The sequence below is a fragment of the Rattus norvegicus genome, chromosome 4, assembly GCF_021556685.1.
Source record: "Rattus norvegicus strain SHRSP/BbbUtx chromosome 4, alternate assembly SHRSP_T2T, whole genome shotgun sequence".
Classification (NCBI taxonomy): Eukaryota; Metazoa; Chordata; class Mammalia; order Rodentia; family Muridae; genus Rattus; species Rattus norvegicus.
The window spans coordinates 165229583-165251126 of NC_141537.1; the positions used below are offsets into that span (position 1 = coordinate 165229583).

The 21544-nt window shown below is 38.2% G+C and overlaps 1 protein-coding gene across 4 annotated transcripts in view; it reads right to left on the reverse strand.

Annotated features, from left to right (window-relative positions):
* The window catches only part of Klri1 (killer cell lectin-like receptor family I member 1), a 35206-nt gene extending 13991 nt beyond the window's left edge, over positions 1-21215 (reverse strand). The window contains exons 1-5 of one of the 4 annotated variants that reach the window (XM_087659054.1): positions 21046-21215; positions 17531-17802; positions 6679-6771; positions 6487-6546; positions 224-377 (exon numbers count right to left, since the gene is read on the reverse strand). In XM_087659054.1, the coding sequence (XP_087515180.1) occupies positions 370-377; positions 6487-6546; positions 6679-6771; positions 17531-17747 (378 nt within the window). In that variant the 5' untranslated portion in view covers positions 17748-17802; positions 21046-21215 and the 3' untranslated portion in view covers positions 224-369. Of the gene's footprint in view, positions 1-223; positions 378-6486; positions 6631-6678; positions 6772-13101; positions 13200-17530; positions 17803-21045 lie in introns of those variants that run through there. The other 3 variants (NM_001012649.2, XM_087659052.1, XM_087659053.1) reach the window with 3 other exon arrangements.
* Positions 21216-21544: the final 329 nt, after the last annotated feature.

Consider the following 21544-nt stretch of genomic DNA (forward strand, 5'->3'; position numbering starts at 1 on the left):
TCTCAGTTTTGATTCCTTTCTTACTGTTATGTCTAGGTTTTTTTCAATTTGACTGAACTAATCCAGTTGTTTCATGTATTCTTGAGTCCTCTCATTGACTTGGATGCTAGTCTCATTAAACTGAAGTTTTCCATAATTTTCATTGCCTCTAGCTCAGTTACTTTAAGAATTGAGTCAAAGAGCAGGTTTATGCTTTTTTTTTTCAATTTCAAAACATCTCAGACAAAGTGAAACTGAGCTCTATTCACAAATACAGAGATAGCTGACATTGGCTTGGTCAGCAGCAGGTCTGGTTCTCAGATCCTCCCATCATCTTCTGTTCTCCTACCGGAAGGTCAGCTTGGCTTGCATCTCTGATGTCAAGGTTCCCTATGCAACTGTCATAGTAAAGGAATAAGAGTAAAAGATAAAACAAAAGGAAGAGAATAAAGGAGGAAGAATGAAGAAAAATTATTGTGGAAAGCAGCAAGGCACATTTCTAGAGAACATTTATTGAACTTGAAGTTAACTCAGTAGGATAGAAATTATTATTTTTTTAACATTCTTTTTTTTTTATTAACTTGAGTGTTTCTTATTTACATTTCGAGTGTTATTCCCTTTCCCGGTTTCCAGGCAAACATCCCCCTAATCCCTCCCCCTCCCCTTCTTTATGGGTGTTCCCCTCCCCCCTCCCCCCATTACTGCCCTCCCCCCAACAATCACGTTCACTGGGGGTTCAGTCTTAGCAGGACCAAGGGCTTCCCCTTCCACTGGTGATCTTACTAGAATATTCATTGCTACCTATGAGGTCAGAGTCCAGGGTCAGTCCATGTATAGTCTTTAGGTAGTGGCTTAATCCCTGGAAGCTCTGGTTGATTGGCATTGTTGTTCATAAGGGGTATCGAGCTCCTTCAAGCTCTTCGAGTTCTTTCTCTGATTCCTTCAACAGGGGTCCCGTTCTCAGTTCAGTGGTTTGCTGCTGGCATTCGCCTCTGTATTTGCTGTATTCTGGCTGTGTCTCTCAGGAGCGATATACATCCGGCTCCTGTCGGCCTGCACTTCTTTGCTGCATTCATCTTGTCTAATTGGGTGGCTGTATATATATGGGCCACATGTGGGGCAGGCTCTGAATGGTGTTCCTTCTGTGTCTGTTTTAATCTTTGCCTCTCTATTCCCTGCCAAGGGTATTCTTGTTCCCCTTTTAAAGAAGGAGTGAAGCATTCACATTTTGATCATCTGTCTTGAGTTTCATTTGTTCTAGGCATCTAGGGTAATTCAAGCATTTGGGCTAATAGCCACTTATCAATGAGTGCATACCATGTATATCTTTCTGTGATTGGGTTAGCTCACTCAGGATGATGTTTTCCAGTTCCAACCATTTGCCTACGAATTTCATAAAGTCGTTGTTTTTGATAGCTGAGTAATATTCCATTGTGTAGATGTACCACATTTTCTGTATCCATTCCTCTGTTGAAGGGCATCTGGATTCTTTCCAGCTTCTGGCTATTATAAATAAGGCTGCAATGAACATAGTGGAGTACGTGTCTTTTTTATATGTTGGGGCATCTTTTGGGTATATGCCCAAGAGAGGTATAGCTGGATCCTCAGGCAGTTCAATGTCCAATTTTCTGAGGATCCTCCAGAATGATTTCCAGAATGGTTGTACCAGTTTGCAATCCCACCAACAATGGAGGAGTGTTCCTCTTTCTCCACATCCTCGCCAGCATCTGTTGTCCCCTGAGTTTTTGATCTTAGCCATTCTCACTGGTGTGAGGTGAAATCTCAGGGTTGTTTTGATTTGCATTTCCCTTATGACTAAAGATGTTGAACATTTCTTTAGGTGTTTCTCAGCCATTCGGCATTCCTCAGCTGTGAATTCTTTGTTTAGCTCTGAACCCCATTTTTTAATAGGGTTATTTGTTTCCCTGCGGTCTAACTTCTTGAGTTCTTTGTATATTTTGGATATAAGGCCTCTATCTGTTGTAGGATTGGTAAAGATCTTTTCCCAATCTGTTGGTTGCCGTTTTGTCCTAACCACAGTGTCCTTTGCCTTACAGAAGCTTTGCAGTTTTATGAGATCCCATTTGTTGATTCTTGATCTTAGAGCATAAGCCATTGGTGTTTTGTTCAGGAAATTTTTTCCAGTGCCCATGTGTTCCAGATGCTTCCCTAGTTTTTCTTCTATTAGTTTGAGTGTGTCTGCTTTGATGTGGAGGTCCTTGATCCACTTGGACTTAAGCTTTGTACAGGGTGATAAGCATGGATCGATCTGCATTCTTCTACATGTTGACCTCCAGTTGAACCAGCACCATTTGCTGAAAATGCTATCTTTTTTCCATTGGATGGTTTTGGCTCCTTTGTCAAAAATCAAGTGACCATAGGTGTGTGGGTTCATTTCTGGGTCTTCAATTCTATTCCATTGGTCTATCTCTCTGTCTCTGTAACAATACCATGCAGTTTTTATCACTATTGCTCTGTAATACTGCTTGAGTTCAGGGATAGTGATTCCCCCTGAAGTCCTTTTATTGTTGAGGATAGCTTTAGCTATCCTGGGTTTTTTGTTATTCCAGATGAATTTGAAAATTGTTCTCTCTAACTCTTTGAAAAATTGGATTGGTATTTTGATGGGGATTGCATTGAATCTGTAGATTGCTTTTGGTAAAATGGCCATTTTTACTATATTAATCCTGCCAATCCATGAGCATGGGAGATCTTTCCATCTTCTGAGGTCTTCTTCAATTTCCTTCTTCAGTGTCTTGAAGTTCTTATTGTACAGATCTTTTACTTGCTTTGTTAAAGTCACACCGAGGTACTTTATATTATTTGGGTCTATTATGAAGGGTGTCATTTCCCTAATTTCTTTCTCGGCTTGTTTCTCTTTTGTATAGAGGAAGGCAACTGATTTATTTGAGTTAATTTTATACCCAGCCACTTTGCTGAAGTTGTTTATCAGCTTTAGTAGTTCTCTGGTGGAACTTTTGGGATCACTTAAATATACTATCATATCATCTGCAAATAGTGATATTTTGACTTCTTCTTTTCCGATCTGTATCCCCTTGACCTCCTTTTGTTGTCTGATTGCTCTGGCTAGAACTTCAAGAACTATATTGAATAAATAGGGAGAGAGTGGGCAGCCTTGTCTAGTCCCTGATTTAAGTGGGATTGCTTCAAGTTTCTCTCCATTTAGTTTAATGTTAGCAACTGGTTTGCTGTATATGGCTTTTACTATGTTCAGGTATGGGCCTTGAATTCCTATTCTTTCCAGGACTTTTATCATGAAGGGGTGTTGAATTTTGTCAAATGCTTTCTCAGCGTCTAATGAAATGATCATGTGGTTTTGTTCTTTCAGTTTGTTTATATAATGGATCACGTTGATGGTTTTCCGTATATTAAACCATCCCTGCATGCCTGGGATGAAGCCTACTTGGTCATGGTGGATGATTGTTTTGATGTGCTCTTGGATTCGGTTTGCCAGAATTTTGTTGAGTATTTTTGCGTCGATATTCATAAGGGAAATTGGTCTGAAGTTCTCTTTCTTTGTTGTGTCTTTGTGTGGTTTAGGTATAAGAGTAATTGTGGCTTCATAGAAGGTATTCGGTAGTGCTCCATCTGTTTCAATTTTGTGGAATAGTTTGGATAATATTGGTATGAGGTCTTCTATGAAGGTTTGATAGAATTCTGCACTAAACCCGTCTGGACCTGGGCTCTTTTTGGTTGGGAGACCTTTAATGACTGCTTCTATTTCCTTAGGAGTTATGGGGTTGTTTAACTGGTTTATCTGTTCCTGATTTAACTTCGGTACCTGGTATCTGTCTAGGAAATTGTCCATTTCCTGAAGGTTTTCAAGTTTTGTTGAATATAGGTTTTTATAGTAAGATCTGATGATTTTTTGAATTTCCTCTGAATCTGTTGTTATGTCTCCCTTTTCATTTCTGATTTTGTTAATTTGGACGTACTCTCTGTGTCCTCTTGTTAGTCTGGCTAAGGGTTTATCTATCTTGTTGATTTTCTCAAAGAACCAACTTTTGGTTCTGTTGATTCTTTCTATGGTCCTTTTTGTTTCTACTTGGTTGATTTCAGCTCTGATTTTGATTATTTCCTGCCTTCTACTCCTCCTGGGTGTATTTGCTTCTTTTTGTTCTAGAGCTTTTAGGTGTGATGTCAAGCTGCTGACATATGCTCTTTCCTGTTTCTTTCTGCAGGCACTCAGCGCTATGAGTTTTCCTCTTAGCACAGCTTTCATTGTGTCCCATAAGTTTGGGTATGTTGTACCTTCATTTTCATTAAATTCTAAAAAGTTTTTAATTTCTTTCTTTATTTCTTCCTTGACCAGGTTATTATTGAGTAGAGCATTGTTCAATTTCCAAGTATATGTGGGCATTCTTCCTTGATTGTTATTGAAGACCAGTTTTAGGCCGTGGTGGTCCGATAGCACGCATGGGATTATTTCTATCTTTCTGTACCTGTTGAGGCCCGTTTTTTGACCAATTATATGGTCAATTTTGGAGAAAGTACCATGAGGAGCTGAGAAGAAGTTATATCCTTTTGCTTTAGGATAGAATGTTCTATAAATAGGATAGAAATTATTAATTCATGCCAGTAGGCTAGCCAACTATCTGTAGTTGGAGAAGTCAAGAACCTTAAAGCAGAGGCTACTACTGCCATGTTCTTAACCCCATATAATTTCAAGCTGTGTTCTAAATGTTTATCCTTATACCCACATTATTACATCAGATAGACTGTTAAAGTTTCACAACTGATGAAACTGTAGAGCTCAAGTAAATGATTGCATGGTGTCCCACAAAATCAGATATATCTATAATGTTTTTCTTATTCCTAGGACCCAGGGAAATTTGCAGAAAGGCCATAAAGATTGTAAGAGGTTTGGAAACAGGATACCTGGTGTAATATACTATCTTCTAGTCATAACAAACAAGCTTCTAGTCATAACAAACAATTTGATTGCCCAAACAAGACCCACAACATCAAATGACATGTCAACATGGATGGGTGGAACCTCAAAATGTGCTACTCTTGTATGAAGAGTTAGAGGAAATCAATGACTGGAGAGAGGGAGGGAGGGATGGATGGATGGATAAAGGGATGGAAGGGGGGAAAGGGGAAGGAGGAGGAGGAGGAGGGGGAGAGAGAGAGACAGAGACAGAGACAGAGAGATGAGAAGAGAATCAATCTTCACTAAGACTGAACCCCTGAAGCTTATTCAAACTTGAATGATCATATGCATGAACAAAGATGTAGCTTGAAATAACAATAGCAGTTGAAGAAGAGATGTGAATTTAGGGGGAATCATGGGACACTGAAAATTTGGAAGAGGGAAATGGAGGAATGATGCAAATCAGTACTCCTGTATAAAATTCTCAAAAAAGTGTAATAGAAGAGACTTTCATCTAAAAACACATGCACAGGGGTAGAATGTGATGAACAAGACTACTTTGGACTTCATCAAAACATAAATACCTGATGGCTTTAAGGCTACCACAAGAAGTCATAGCCAGATTAAAGGTAGATAATTCCACCTCAAAATATCTAGATTAAAGTTGTGTCCTCCTACTTCAAAACCCCTCAGATGTATAACTAGCTGCTTGGTTTCTGTTAATTCTAGATGAAGTCAAATTAACATAGCCATCACACTTGCCAATCATCAGCCCTGTGAAAGCTGTTATGATTAAATGTTTAGAAATAGCTGCATACAATTGTTTGTGTCCATGGTTTTCTTTCCCCTTGTTCACGGGTCCAGTTGTAGAATTCATGAGAATGTATACCAGGACTGCTTTCTATATACAGGTTCATCATTCTTGTACTGGGAATAAGCATGCATATGTATATACTTCCTAGGATTACTTTTTATTTCACTGATTTTTTTTATCTTCAAACAATAGTAACATGAGCAATTCACATTTGCTAGTCTACATATTTAGATCACATTTTTCTTCTAATAAGCACAAAACAATAAGATAAACACATATAATTGTAATCTTTGGGTGATTTTGCTTCTCAGATTCTCTTTTCTTAGATTTAAGCCATGTGATATCTTTTCCCATATAGGACTGAATTAACAACACCGTTTCTTGCTATCATGATCACTGGAAAGTTTATGGAAATGGGAAGTTCTTTTGCCATAGTAATGAAAAATCTTGGAATTGAACTCTACAGAGTAAACAATCACATACATCCTGAGAGTAAATAATCCCCTACATCCTGAGAGTTAATAGTTACCAACATCCTCAGAGTTAATACTCACTTAATCCTGAGAGTTAACACACACTAATATCCTCATAGTTAACACTCACTTACAGCCTGAGAGTTAATGCTCACCAACATCCTCAGAGTTAATACTCATTTCATCCCGAGTGTTAACACTCACCACCATGCTCAGAGTTACCACTGACTTACATCCTGAATGTTAACACACACTAGCATTCTCAGAGTTAACAACCAACATCCTGAGAGTTAACACTCACAAACATCCTTAGGATTAATACTCACCATTCTTCAGAAGATGATGAAGTGAGGTTTCTCTGTATTGCTCTTCTTGACCAGAAAATACTAGGGCATAATTCATGGCAGGAATTAGTAGTGTTTGACCTCTGATCATGTGGATGCTATGAATGCAGCCAATTCATCACATTACTGAAAGCACAACAGTTACCACAATGAAGTAGTTGCATAATTGCTTACATTTTGGAACTAAGATCCCCATGGTTATCATCAGCACCACACACAAGACCCCAAGCACGCAAGTAACCACTCTCCATACTGCTGATTTGGGTCCTGAAAAAAGAAAGAAACAGTAATGATGACTGAGTTTCTAACCTCCAGGTAGGTACTAGGAAGGTCCAGGCTGTCTCCAAATAAGGTATAAAAGCCATACTATAGTAAAGAAAAACTAGATTCATTCCTATTTATGATTAAACCTCTGTTTTCTAAGGACTTGGTTATACACCACCTGTAGCCATAACTATAAATGGCTCTGTACTGCCTTTTCCAGGAATGGCAATTCTGTCTTTATTTTAAGAAGTTGTTTGTAATCATCTTACAACTCTAACATTGTTTCAAGAGATGATATGATCACCAATGACTACCTTGTTATGTCTACCTATTGTTATGATATCCTTGTTTCGTCCACCTTGCAACCATATCTTTGTTTCAGGAGACCTTTAGGACTAATGTGTATGCTTATCTTTTTTTTTTTTTTTTTTTTATTAACTTGAGTATTTCTTATATACATTTCGAGTGTTATTCCCTTTCCCGGTTTCCGGGCAAACATCCCCCTCCCCCCTCCCCTTCCTTATGGGTGTTCCCCTCCCAACCCTCCCCCCATTGCCGCCCTCCCCCCATAGACTAGTTCACTGTGGGTTCAGTCTTAGCAGGACCCAGGGCTTCCCCTTCCACTGGTGCTCTTACTAGGATATTCATTGCTACCTATGGGGTCAGAGTCCAGGGCTTATCTTATGTTCCTGTAACTCTATCTATTTGCCTGCCAAATCCCCCATTGGAAGGCCCCCACCTCTAAGCTATAAAAATTTTATTTTTCTCACATCTGATGCTGATCTCTCAAACCCTTACTTAGGGGGTGGTAACTTGCTTGCAGGTATTAATAAGCTTACTTTAATTAATTGTTTGCTTTAATTAATTTGGCCATGCTGATTTGGGTTGGAGGGGTCTTTCTCTCCCGTCTTTAGAATTAGCATTAGCAGTTCCCAGGGTCATGACTCCAATCCATATTCAGAAGCCAGAGAGTTCTCTCTTTTCGTCCAGTATTGAAAAATTTCTCCAAAAGGGTTATTCACCTTGGAGATATTCTAAACCCAGAAGTACACCTTCAGTAACTCAGCAAAAGGTTGCCAGAAAGGAGAGAAAAATAAGCACCTTTCTTTTCTTTTTATTACAGAGACCTCCTTTGGCAAATTATGGAAACTTTTACTTTTTAAAAAATATTTTATTTATTTATATTCCAGTCATTGATCTCCCTCCCCACGCTTTTAATTTGTTTCTGGGACATTTGGTTTCTGGTCCTATTATGGTTCAATGAGATCCCAATCTTAGGTCATTGGTAGTCTGATGAGGCTCAACATTCTCACATCCAGGACAAAGGGAGATGTCCAAAGTCCACTGGTTATTATTAGTTGGGAATTCAGCCAGAGTCACCTGTTCCTTTATTGACCAACTTTGAGACCCTAACAACTTTCTGGTGATATTTGAGTCCCAGAAAATTGGAGGTGCCATGCACCTGAGTGTCCATTGGTAGAGTTTCAATACATAGGCTGTATCTCAGAGCCAAGGAACCATAAGGATGTCTTATAAAACTGGGGCCTAGCACAAAATTTGGGGAGGCCCAATCCAGGAGGATGCTAGGCATACCTGGAACGGAGATAGAACTCAATAAGGCCCAGCCTAGCTGAATTAGAGAAACCTGTCACTTAAGAAGCCTCCAGTGGGTTACTGGCAAGTAGGTTGTGGAGGGAGGCACCTGAAAAACTCCTCCAATTGTTAAAAAATTATTGTAGTCAAACAAGTTAACTTCTGAATGGCCCCAATTGTTGCCATTTTCTCTGTTATTATTTTGCTCTATGTTTGCTTTGTGTTTTGCTTGTCTGCAAGCATCCCACCTGGGGCAAGTTCTAAGTATTGGTTTTATTTTTGCTCTCTCAATTTTTTTGTGTGTGTTTCTATACCAGGTACAGGTGGAAATAGGAGCCAGACAAAGCTCTAGCTGCCTCCACTCCACAGTGTCTTGCTGGGACAATGTGGACATCACCTCCAGCATGCTATCCTGTGTGTAACCTTTGTGTACTCGCTTGTCCTTGAGCAAAATCCACTACTGCCTTGCCATTGCTTCCTTCACAGCCAACATTTAGAATTCCTTATTTCTGTGCTTTCTGGCCACTGGATTCAGCAGGGATTCAAAGGTCTTTTCCTGATGGGTGATGTTGAAATAAGGTTTTATGTTATTCTGTTATATTGAGAAGCTGGCTCTGCAGTTGGAAATTGTCTGTCATATGTCAGGAGAGCCTCCTGACTTTGTGGCAGAAAATAAAGAGCAAGGCAGAGCATTTAACAAAATTAGAACATTGGTGTCATTTAACTGCCTAAAATTTATGCTAAGATAGAAATCTTTCTCAAGATTTATAAGACTAATAAATAAACTTTCTGTACCTTAGGTTTTATAAGTTTATTGGATATGATTAAAAATCTGTAGCATTTATAAGAAGAGTTGACTTGACACTTATAACACAGGGTTGATAAGCAATCTTATAACACAAGGCTATGTAAGCCATCTTAAAACACAGACCTAATTCATTGATGTGTATAGTTCTGGGTAAAAATTCAAAAGTGTTAAACTTGCTTTTTAACTCCCGTAGTTCTGCTTCTGACTGTTCTGTTGCATGAAATATGTCAACCTCAAACATGGATTTTATGCTTAAAGGCTCAGGCTGAAGGTTACATTGAAATCCCAACCACCCAGGCAACTAAGTTAGGGCCACAACTACTAAATATCAGAAACTGGAATGCACCTATCTTGTGATACAGCAAGACAATGACCTAAGCAGATTGACAAAGACCCTATAGAATACCTCTCCCTAACTATTCAGAAAAGTCTATTCAGAATAACAGAGACTGGTTTAAGAATGTATATCTAGCTTCCTTGTCTTTGCTAATTTTGTTAAGCTTTAGTTATTTTGATAAACTTAGTCATGCAGGAAACTATGATAGTATTACAGTACAATAGTGATAAAACTACATGGTATTGGTACAGAAACAGACATGTTGATCAATGGAATTGAATCAAAGATCCAGAAATAAACCCACAAACTTATGCACATATGTTTTTTGATAATGAAGTCTAAGCCATACAGTGGAAAAAAGAAAGTATCTTTAACAAAGTCGCTGGATTAACTGGATATCTATATGCAGAAGAACGGAAACAGATGCATATTAAAAATTTAAGTTAAAATGAATTAAGGCCCTCAGCATAAAACCAGCTATACTAAATCTAATAAATTAGGAAATGGGAAAATAACCTTGAACACATTGGTATGGGAGACTATTTCCTAAAAAGAACACAAATGGCTCAGGCTCTAAGATAAAAAATTGATAAATGAGACCTCATTAAACTGCAAAGCTTCTATATGGCAAAGGGCACTGTTAATAAGACACAATGGCAACCTACAGATTGGGAAAGGATCAATCTATATCTGACAGAGGGCTAATATCCAAAATTTATAAAGAACTCAAGAAGTTAAATTTCAACATCCCAGAGAACCCTGTTAAAAAATGGGGCACAGAGCTAAGAAGAGAATTCTCAACAGAGGAATCTGTATTATCTGAGAAGGACTTAAATAAGTGTTCAAAGTTCTTATTCATTAGAAAAATTCAAATTAAAACAACTCAGAAGTTTCTTCTCACATCTGTCAGAATTTCTAAGATCAAAAACTCAAGTGATAGCACATGCTAGAGAGGATTTGAAGCAAAAGGAGCACTGCTCTGCTTCTGGTGGGAGTGAAAACTTGTACAACCACTTTTGAAATCAATAGGGCAATTTTTCAGAAAACTAGGACTAGTTCTACCTCAAGACCCAACTATACCACTTATGTGCATATACCCAAAATGCTCCACCATCCCACAAAGACTCAACTATGTTCACAGTAGCTGTATTTGTATTAGCCAGAAACTGGAAATAACCTAGATGTCCCTCAGTTGAAAAATGGATAAAAATGTGGTACATTTACACAATGGAATTCTATTCAGATATTATAAACAAAGATATATTGAATTTTGCAGGCAAATGGATGCAACTTGAGAATATTATCCTGAGTAAGGTAACTGAGTCCCAAAAGGCCATGCACAATATATATATATATATATATGTATATATATATATATATATATATATATATATACTTATAAGTGGATATTAACCATAAAGTAGAGAATGCCCTTGCTAAATTCCAAAGACCCAAGGAATCTGGACAGGAAGGAGTCTCACTTGGAAGGGGGAGTGGAATGGTCATGGAAATCAGATGGAGAGAGGAAACTGGGTGAGAGAGGGGATTCAGAGGAGAGTGGTGGGTTCATGTTGGGTATGGGGAGGGGCAGGAGGCATTCATGTGAATGAATGTAAATCTGATACTGATAATGGGGTAGAGGTAGGAAGCATCTACATAAAAAGACAGAGATATGGGATAAGGGAGCCATTCACGAATCAATGGGGATAACAGCTGTGACTCACAGCCTTGGAGAAATGGAAACTTGCATGACTAGGTAGGAACCCTCGGGGAAGCAATGAGGTTACTAACCTACCCACAAAACTTTCGACCTCCAATTTTTCCTGTCTACAAGAAATACAGGGATATGAGATGGAACAAAGACTGAGTGAACAACCAACCAATAACCAAGCCAACTTAAAACCCACCTATGGAAAACCACCAATCCCTGACACTATTAATGAAACTCTGCTATGTCTGCAGGCAAGAGTATATCATGGCTGACCTCTCAGAGTCTCCACTCACCAGATGACCCAGACAAATTCAGACCCCCACAGCTAAAGAGTGGATGGAGCTTGGGGATTTTTGTGGAAGAACACAAGGAAGGATTGCAGCCTCTAAGGGGATAGGAACTCCATAGGAACACCAACAGAATCAACTATCAGAGCCTCTTGGGGCTCTCAGAGGGTGAACCATCAACCAAAGAACATACCCAGGATGGACCTAACTCTCCACAGACATATGTAGCAGCTTGCTCCTCATGTGGTTCCTGAACAACATCCTGTCCCCAAAGCCTTTGTGTGGGATATATTCTTCTAGTTTGCCTGACTTGTCTCATCTCAGATGAAGAAGAAGCACCTAGCCTTGTGCAAACTTGAAATGCCTTGGTGGGGAGATATCCAGGGTGCTCAAAGGAGAAGGGGAGGTGTGGTAGGGAAAGTATTGTGGGTGCGGCTGACCAGGAGTGGGGCAGTAAGCAGAATGTAAAATGAATAAGTAAAAAATAAAATAAAGAAGTGTTTAATACAAAACAACGAACAGACTGTGGTATTCTGTAATGGTGCACTATGAAAGGAATAGGAAAAGAAAGTTGTTGGTTTCCATATGCACCTTGTTTATGATTTAAGGTTTTATTTTGATACTAAAAAGCTTCAATTCAAGAACTATAATTTTTAAAGCTAAGCTTAATAAAAATAAAACTATAGATTATGAATCTTGTAAAAGCTACTAACTGTAGGCTGATGTCAAGGCAATACACGATTGGACAGTAGAGAGTGGGGTGGGGGCAAAGTTTTTGTAAGGCAGTAGAAAGGAGGATTTAGGTGAACTAGATTGATTTTATATTATCTACGTGGGTGGTTTATATTTTTCTCAATTGGCAGTGAATTTATTGTGTGGATGAATTGTGGATTGAGAATTTAGCCTGTAAATCTAATTGCTAAATTACTAGTTTCTGGAACTTTGATTTTACCGGCTAAAGAGGATAGTGTGTGAAAGAAATGGTTGAAAGGCAGTTGGAGCATGCAGATATGGTTCTGTTGCCCACAGGGTGTGAGAATGTGAAGGGCCCCAGAATGAGATATGAGTGTGTGTGCCAGGCATAGTAACTACTGTCTAGGGTACTGTGAGGAGAGGGCAGCTAAATGGGAGATGACCAGGAGTGGGCAGCTTGCAGACCAATTTGCAGAATAGCAGCCGGAGTGAGAAGATCTAGCTCATTGGAACCTGTTACCAGCGATTCATTTTTTTTTTTACTGCAATAGTCAATTTGTAAACTCATGAAGATAATTAGGGCATACAGATTAATAGTCATAAATTATCATATTCCTTACAAGTGATATATTTTCTTTGCAAGGACTAGCTTTTTAACCTTCTGTATGTTTCAAGAACTTAATATGAGTAACAAAAAGCCAGGAAATTTTATTTGAAGCCAAGTATACTTGATAGACAGTCCTCAAAACCTTTCTGAGATCTGATAAATATGGCATTTAAAATGTTTAATGGAAAATCTTACTATAACACACAGGGATCACCACTCCTAGAGTCAACCGTAAGATTTTCAAAGAATGCAGATGAAACTGAATGATTCCACCAAGATTCTGATAATACTACCTACCGGACTAGACTGATCATGCCTTTCCTGATGCCAGGGCTCTCTGCAGATGGTGGACACTGTCAGGTTGACTGTTCTTTTTTGCTCCATGAAAATAAGATCTGTAACTTCATCAGTTTAGTATCAGCATTTGGTTCAATGCATTACACATATAAAAACCAGGCCTTATTTTTTAGAGATAGTATGTTACCTGATGAAAAAAGTAAACTTACAGATAGGTTTGCCTTACTGGCAAGGGTAAGGAACTTGCTTTGCAAGGATTGTTCTTAGTAATCATATATATGTATATATATATATTTATTTATAAGCATATGAATATAAAAATGTCTAATTAATTTTTTAGGATCTAAGAAAACAACTTAAGGTCTATAAATACAAATTTTACTATGCTATTGTTATTCTAAGATTTCAAAACTCAAAGTTTTAACACTAATCAATGAAGTTCAGATAAATTGCTAATTCCCTGAATACAATTATTAGTAACAGGTTTAAGATTTTAGATTGTCTCTGCTTGTCTTTTAATATAAATTTAAAGATGCTTCTGACCATGTTAAAAATATCGCTGTCCCATCTATATGTCCAGACAGGCCTTTGAAGAGAGAAAACAATTTTCACACTTTGAACAAAAAGCCATACCTTTTGCTGTGACCCCAGCTGTTTTACATATACCTGGAGGGCAGCTTTTTCTGCAACATACATTTTAAAACAATGGTAATGCAAGCTTCAGGGAGTCAAAATTATCATAAGACTTTGATCAACCTCTCCCAGGTCAAGTGAGCTACAGATTAGTACTCCTTTCAATCAACAGATTAAGCTTCCCTGTCTACTGCTTTTTCTGAAAGAGGAAGTTCTAAATATGACAGTTTCATTTAAGTTCTTTAACTTCTGTGGTGGTGACAAAGCCCATTCTGGGAAAAGTGCGTAAGTGTAATGTAGATTGCTTTCCTTATGTCAAGGCCCGAGGCACTGCATCTATAGATGGAAAGAACCTGTAGGGTTGTTCATGCAGAATCCCCTGGCTTTTCTTGAGGGAATGCTTGGCTTGCTTTTGCCTTGCATTTGCATTCTTGATTTTGCTATTTGAAATTTTTACCTTCAGTTTTTCTGTGACATACAGTTCCCCAGAATCAGAAAGCTCAGACTTTGATCCATACTTGTTTGTCTCTGGGGATCATGGGAATGGAATAAACCACTCCTCCTCCATTTTTAATAATGGTGATACAGTTGAGTAAACACAAGGCCCTGGTCTGAGTGCATCAGCTAACATTTGCTACTCACTTCAGATGGGAACTTAATTCTAACAACAATTTATTCACTAAACTGTTCTAAACAGCTGTTAGTTAGTTATCAAAAGTTAGAAAGTTCTTGCTGAATCATTGGATCCAAGACTTAATGGGAACATTCAGAGGTGAGTCAAGCAAGGATGAAGAGCTGATTCAGGTTACAAATTTGCTGAGAGTTCTGGCCATTAAAGGAATTACCTCTCCTGATTAAGATAAGAATTAAGATAAGAATGCTAATTAAGATGCTAGGTACCAATGGTTAAATCAGAATTCCCTTGGTATGTAGTTTATCATGTCTGTACTGTAACTGCAATTGCTACCAACCATGGTCACTTGGTTATATATCAATGTGCTGGGTTAGATATTAACTGATTTCTTAAGCTGTGTTTCCTCATTTTTGCTACACTTTGTGGGTTAGCAGAAAACCACAAGGACTGAGCAGAAGAAGGAAGGAAAAAGTACAGTGTGCACATTATTAGTAAATTTAGGAAGTTCTTAAAAGGGATAGTAAATGAGAAAATGAATGTAAAACCATTTCAGCTGTGAAAAAACCGATGTATGAATAAAAGTGTCCCAATTTGTCTCAGTGACAGAATGTGTGAGAGCTGCACCTCTTGGTTCAAGTCTTCCTTCACCTACTCAACACATCCTCCTTCAGGTCCTGAACCCTACCCATGCTGGACTTTAGCACTTCTGACCCTAGTCTGTACTTGTCTTGGCAGAATTCCATTCAGCTGGTTGACACTATCCAGAAATCAGCTACAGAATATAAAGTGTCCCAAAGTTGATATACACAATGCCAGCCCCAGTAATCCTCCAGAACCAGAAACCCCTGGCCTTGCTTAAAGCTGATGTCACTGCTCGCTGTCTCTTCAGCTGGGATAGCAAACAAAATGCTTCTTATAAATAGCCCATTATTGTAATCTCCTCCTGGCCATTGGCTAAGATTCAAGTCTTTCTCTGTCCTCACAAAGGAATCCTAATTTGAGCAAGAAAGTACTTGCAGAAGAAAATATGTCACCCCTTGTTCCCAACAGAGGGCTGGAATATTGGGTCCAAGGAAATCTTACTGGAAATACTTTTGCATACCAAGATTATATTGACTTAAAATATTTGTTCTATGTATCCTAGTCAAACAGGCATAATTTATAAATGAGTAATACATCATTTTCAGTATAAAATTTACTTTCTCCCAGATAAAGATCGCTAAGATCTTATCCCATATTTCACAGGGACACTAGAATCAGCCTGCCTCCAACTTAGGCTTAAAAACTAGTGTACAGGAAATACAAACTAGGTTTATTTCTGTTTATGATTAAACTTGTTTCTCAAGAATTTCACTATGCTCCACCTGTAGCCTTAACTACAAATGGTTCTGTGCTGTCTGTTCCAGGAATGGAAATAATGTATTTGTTGTAAAGATTTGTTCATAAACATCTTGTAATTGTAGTTTTATTTCTCATCAAAAGCTTATATGGCCACATATGATGACTTTGTTTTGAGTACCTGTTGTTATGATTAGCTTGTTAGGTCTACATTACATTGATGTTTTTTCTTTCAGGCGTATATTAGGATTGACTTACAGACTTAGGTGCTGCTCTTGTAACCTTGACAATTTTGAATGCCAAATCCTCCATTTGGACACTGTCCTCACCTCTGAGCTAATAAAACCTGTTTTTTTTTTTTCATATCCAATGGTAACATCTCTAATCCCACCTTAGAGTGAGGCAGCCTCTGTAAATTAACAAACAGAAAATTGCTTTAATTAATTTGGCCATGATGATTTGGGTTGGTGTTCTTTCTCTTCTCGTCTTTGGAATATTCGGTTTTTTAACTCCAGTTTCTTTGAGGGCATTTCTCCTTGTTTACTACTAAGAGACATTCAAATCCTACGTGTCATCTGTCTTTCAATGGGTAAATCATCTGAGGTGAATGTCTTTCTAAGGTTTGAGTGCTTAACAATGACTAATCAGTTGGAGGAACATTGAAATATTTTAATGGACCCAAGGGGGTATCTTCAGTGCAAGCCTGGTTACCTGAGTTCTTTTCTCAGCACCCATGGATAAAGCCTATGGTATGCCTATGTATAGACAACTGCAGCTATACCTGCTATCCCAGTGGTTTTCATAAGCATCTGTATCTGCTACCTCAGCAAGTGGACACAGGATTGGCAACTGGAAGCTCACAGGCCGGCTGGGTGTACCTCTTAGATATTATGAAAATTATTTCTCTAAAAGCTGCCATTCCTGTGATGATATTTCTTTCAGTGACTATTTTTCCTTTATCTTTTTGGTCCACTGCATGGAGTAGTTCCACTGTGACCGAAATAGATTAAACTGAGTAAAGTTGACATCAATAGTTATTTTCAAAATATCTCCAATTCAACCATTTTAGAAGCTAAAGCAAGAGACTAAAGAATGATTTGTGTTCAAGTCTGGGCTGTATTATAAAACAATGTTTCATAGAAATGGGGACCAAGGGAAAAAAGGAAATAAAATGGAATTTTTAAGAACATCATTCAAATGTGTATTCTTAAAGACAATACAATTCTGATAGAAATTGTGAAACTTGACAGGAATGTGTTAAAAGATAATTTATTCTGCTACTTTGTTGTAGACCAGCTAAGGGGGTAGGGTATCTTAAAAGACATGTAATTAACATATTATGACCAATTTAAAATAGCTATGTTTCCCTTTTTTTCATTGTTTTTCTGTTGCTGTGATAAAATACCCTGAAAAGACACCTGAGGCCTCCAAGGAGCCTCTTCAGTTTACAGCTCCCATTGGCGGTCTATCAACAGCAGAAGTTAGAAGAAGCTGGTCACAGGCACAGTGGAGAACAGAGGGGAATGAACACCCTCATGCTTAGTGCTTACCTAGGTTTTGTTGTTCTTACACAGTCTAGAGCCCTGAATCCTAGAGAGGTGCCTCTCACTTGCAGTCTTTGCACAACAGATAGAGCATGGAGATACCCAATACAGACATGTTCACAGGCCAAACTGATTTAGATACTCTCTTAGCAAGACTCTTCCCAGGGGACTCTGTGTTGTGTCATATTGACAAGTAAAACAATTGTGACAGGCATGGAGAGCCATATTCTAAACCCTAGTGTCAAAACCTATCAGTTGCAGAAAGGACACAATACTGTACCTTGTCTTTTCCTTCTGACAGTTTGTTTTCTGGGCTGGAGCTGGGGTGTTCTGTGGAATGTCAACTCTGCATATTTTAGCTGCTCTTCACTTAGCACTACAGGGCTCTGCTTGACTGCAGGTGTTCTGTGCTTCCATGGAGACTTACATGCCTTTAGCTCTGTGTATGGAATATCCTGCTTGTCCGCTGTATAATCACGGTGTTTACTGTGGGGCATTTTGTTCTGCTTCCCGTCAGTCCTGGTAGCTTGCTGCTCTTGTTCTGGAGTATCTCTGCCACATAGAATCACATGCACATTGCATTGCTGAGCTTAGCAATTGTGTAGAAATATTGTTTATGAAATTGGTGGGTAAAGTGAAAGTACAATTCCCTCTCTGAATGTGATACTTGAACTGATTATATCAGTAAAAGAATGGTTCTATTATCCCTTAAAATTCTCAAACCCACTTTTCCTCTCTGAGTCCATTTTTAAAGGTTTGGACCTGGCATTTCATGCAAGATTCCTTCTCGGTATTCTATGTATAATGTTTAGTCCATAAAAACAATAATAGCGGCATTATCACTGTATTAAAGAACAATTTGAAATTGAACCTGAAGCCAGTTTAAAATCAGATGTCTATAAAATAAATTACTATTTGGTAGGAGTGAAATATTCAGACAGCAAAAATAGACTTAGCTCAGAAACAACAAGTTCTGCATTAGGGTAGAAGCATGCCAGTCTTCTTATATAAGATTAGTTTCTGTCTAAGCAGTTCAAAGTTATTTCAATTATTAACACACATACACACACACACACACACACACACACACACACACACACACAGAGAGAGAGAGAGAGAGAGAGAGAGAGAGAGAGAGAGAGAGAGAGAGAGAGAGATTGAGAGAGATTGAGAGAGAGAGAGAGGTCATCGAATTAATGAAACAGGACCTATGAAACACAACAAAGAAGGGAAATAAACAGGCATCCACAACAGGCATGCACAAAACCCGATAGAAACTCAGAATCATGAATTAGAATTAAATGTATGCAAATTAGGGGAATAGTGGCTAGACCTGAAAAGAAGAAATACTTTAATCAAATGATATCTTCCTTTTTAGATAGACATTCTCTACTTAGCCCTGACAATTCTGCTACTTATTATGTGAAGCAGCAGCTGAGGTCTCTGCATTGGCTATCTATCCTAGTACTTATAGTATAAACCACTGGATAGGAGCTCTTCATCCTAGTTCTTTCGACAGAAACCAGCAGTCAGGCTCTCTCGAATGAGCCCTGCCTGCCATCCTGGTACTTAGAGTATGTTAACCAGCAAATGTGGTCTTGCACTCAGTTTTGGCTATGTGTCCTCGTATTGTCTATGTAAACTGCAGACAGGGGAATCTTCATTTAGCCCTGGCTATTGCAGTTGTCACTAAGCAATCAAGGCTGAACTCTTAACTCATAACAACCTCGGTACCTTGGCTCAAATTCTGAAATTAAGACAGTTTGCCACCATATCTAGCTCTATTGATGATTTTTAAACTAGTAAGTGATAACATTTGTATAAAGTTGCTTATCTATATATTATTTAAACAAACTGCCGAGTCTTGGATTTCGATTTGACTGTTTTAGACTATGTAAGTGTTAAATGTGAGTTTAAGTTATATAAGCAAGGTTTTGTCATAATTGTATTTTACCGAATAAATATGGAGGGAAGCTGGATGAGAATATAGTGATGACACACACACACACACACACACACACACACACACACACACACACACACACGAAGAACATTGAGAGCTTGTTTAGAGGTTCTAGCAGGGAGGCACAGCTACTTGTCTATCTGAACCCTTGGGGGCTCTCAGAGACTGAGCCACCAACCAACAAGCATACATGGGCTGGATCAAGGCCCTGGGCACATCTGTGGCAGATGTACTGCTCAAATTTCATATGGATCTCCTCAAAATGGGAGCCGGTGGTGTCCCTCCAGCTGTTGCCTGTCTGTGGGTTTGCTCCTCTAACTGGCCTGCCTTCTCTGGCCTCAGTGGGAAGAGGATGTGCCTATCCCTGCAGAGGCATAATGTGCCAGGTTATCCAGGGCGCCAATTCTCTCAGAGGAAAAGGGGAGGAGGGATGGGAGGATCGATAATAGGCTGGGAAGGACTGGGAGGCAACAGCAATTGTGATGTAAAATGAATAAATATACTAATAAATAAAAAAGCAACAAAAGATCCCGAGTAAGGAGGTGAGCAAGCCACAGTGTCTCAGACACTAGAGTACCAGGTGAAGCACTGATGTTAACAGATGTTCTTGACAAGCATGCAAAACCATGGGGTTACAGAATGCTGTTTTTGCAAGGTTGTTTGGGAATTTGGAAAGGTTTCTACCTCATTGGAAATTAAAGAACATCTTTAAAAAGTTGCTCAATGATGGATTGTGAATATGTTAGAATAATGGAAAACATTTTGATATGTAAAAATTTTTTATATTGATGGTTTTTTTCTAGAAATAATTTTGTGAAAAGACAAAACTGAAGTAGACGTTTTTAAGATGGAGAATTTTTACATTTTTAATTTTGTTTTTCTTAAAAGTGATTATGTTCATGTATCCACCAACACAGATATCAGTCAATTCAAATATCTGATAAAGAATTACAAATGCTGCTTCACAGCCGATCACAATGCACAGTCCCATTAGATACATTGACGAGATACTCCCATAGCTATGGCTCAGGAACAGTGAAGAAACCTGTTTGCTTTCTCCTGAGAAACAGAAAGAGGTGCATCCAGATGGGAGCAGAGGTGGTTAGGAGAGTGGGAAAGTGTACTTTGTATATATTATGTTAGAAAAAAAGTACTTTCAATAAAAGGAAAAAAATTATCATCCAGATCGATGATTGAATGTCTCAGAACTGTATAAGTAACTCAGTAAATGAATACAATAAGAAAAGTAAGAAGGCTAAACTAATTCCAGCAAAAAAATGATTATTTTAGACACATATAAGTGAGGAAATATTAGATAAGTAGATGGAGATATAACAACAGACTGACATGGAAAGACGTTCACCATTAATTACAGATATACAAACAGTTAATTACATGTTATTTTCCCTTATCAAATCAGTAAATACTTACAAACTAGATGCAAAGGCATAAATCAGACAAAAGGGCACAAGGGCACATAATTATCACACACACACACACACACACACACACACGATAAACTATTTTATTTACTTGTCAGGAAAGGAATTTATCACAAAGTATAAAAAACAAAACAACATGCCCACCTGCTCAGCATACACCTGAAGATAGCGAGAAAGCAATAATAATTCACTATGAGAGAGGCTAGGCAGTTGGCAAAATAAAAAAATTACAAGCAGAAAATATAGCAAGATTCACTTTACACTATTGCTTATAAAATGGAGACCTACTACATTTTGACTGAGCTAATATTTCCGTAGTTTTGTTGAAATGTAAATGACCATTCAAGAGTGACACATGCTCACAACTTGAGAGAAATGCAATGTACTTACCCAAAGTATTTATCCTAGAGGAGTATGTCTGAAAGTTTTATCAAAGAATCCAAGAATTAAACAATGCCCCAGTGTTTCACTAGATGAATAAAATTGGACAACCGATAATATGTTTCCAATCGTCCGGGAGAGTTCTAAGTTGCAACACCTTTGAAATGCTCAATATTTGTGAATTAGCCTGTGGGAAGGAAGAAAGGAAGTGTTCTTCGCTGCTGGTTTATTATGCACTGCCCCCACCAGATAACCTTTCAGGAAGAGAATACACGAGTTTAGCATGCTACTGAGTTTACTTAGAAAAACATTTCTTGCATCATATTTCACTTCTTTTTAAAATATGTGAGGAAATTTCACATGTAAAAACTCTTGAGTAGGAATATATCAAAGAGAAAATAATCTGGGATTACATGGTCATTGAATGCCACAGCATAAATAATGCATAGTTATTACAGTGAAAATTACTTTTGTACCCTTTCAAATAAGTAATGCCGTGTACTTTTCA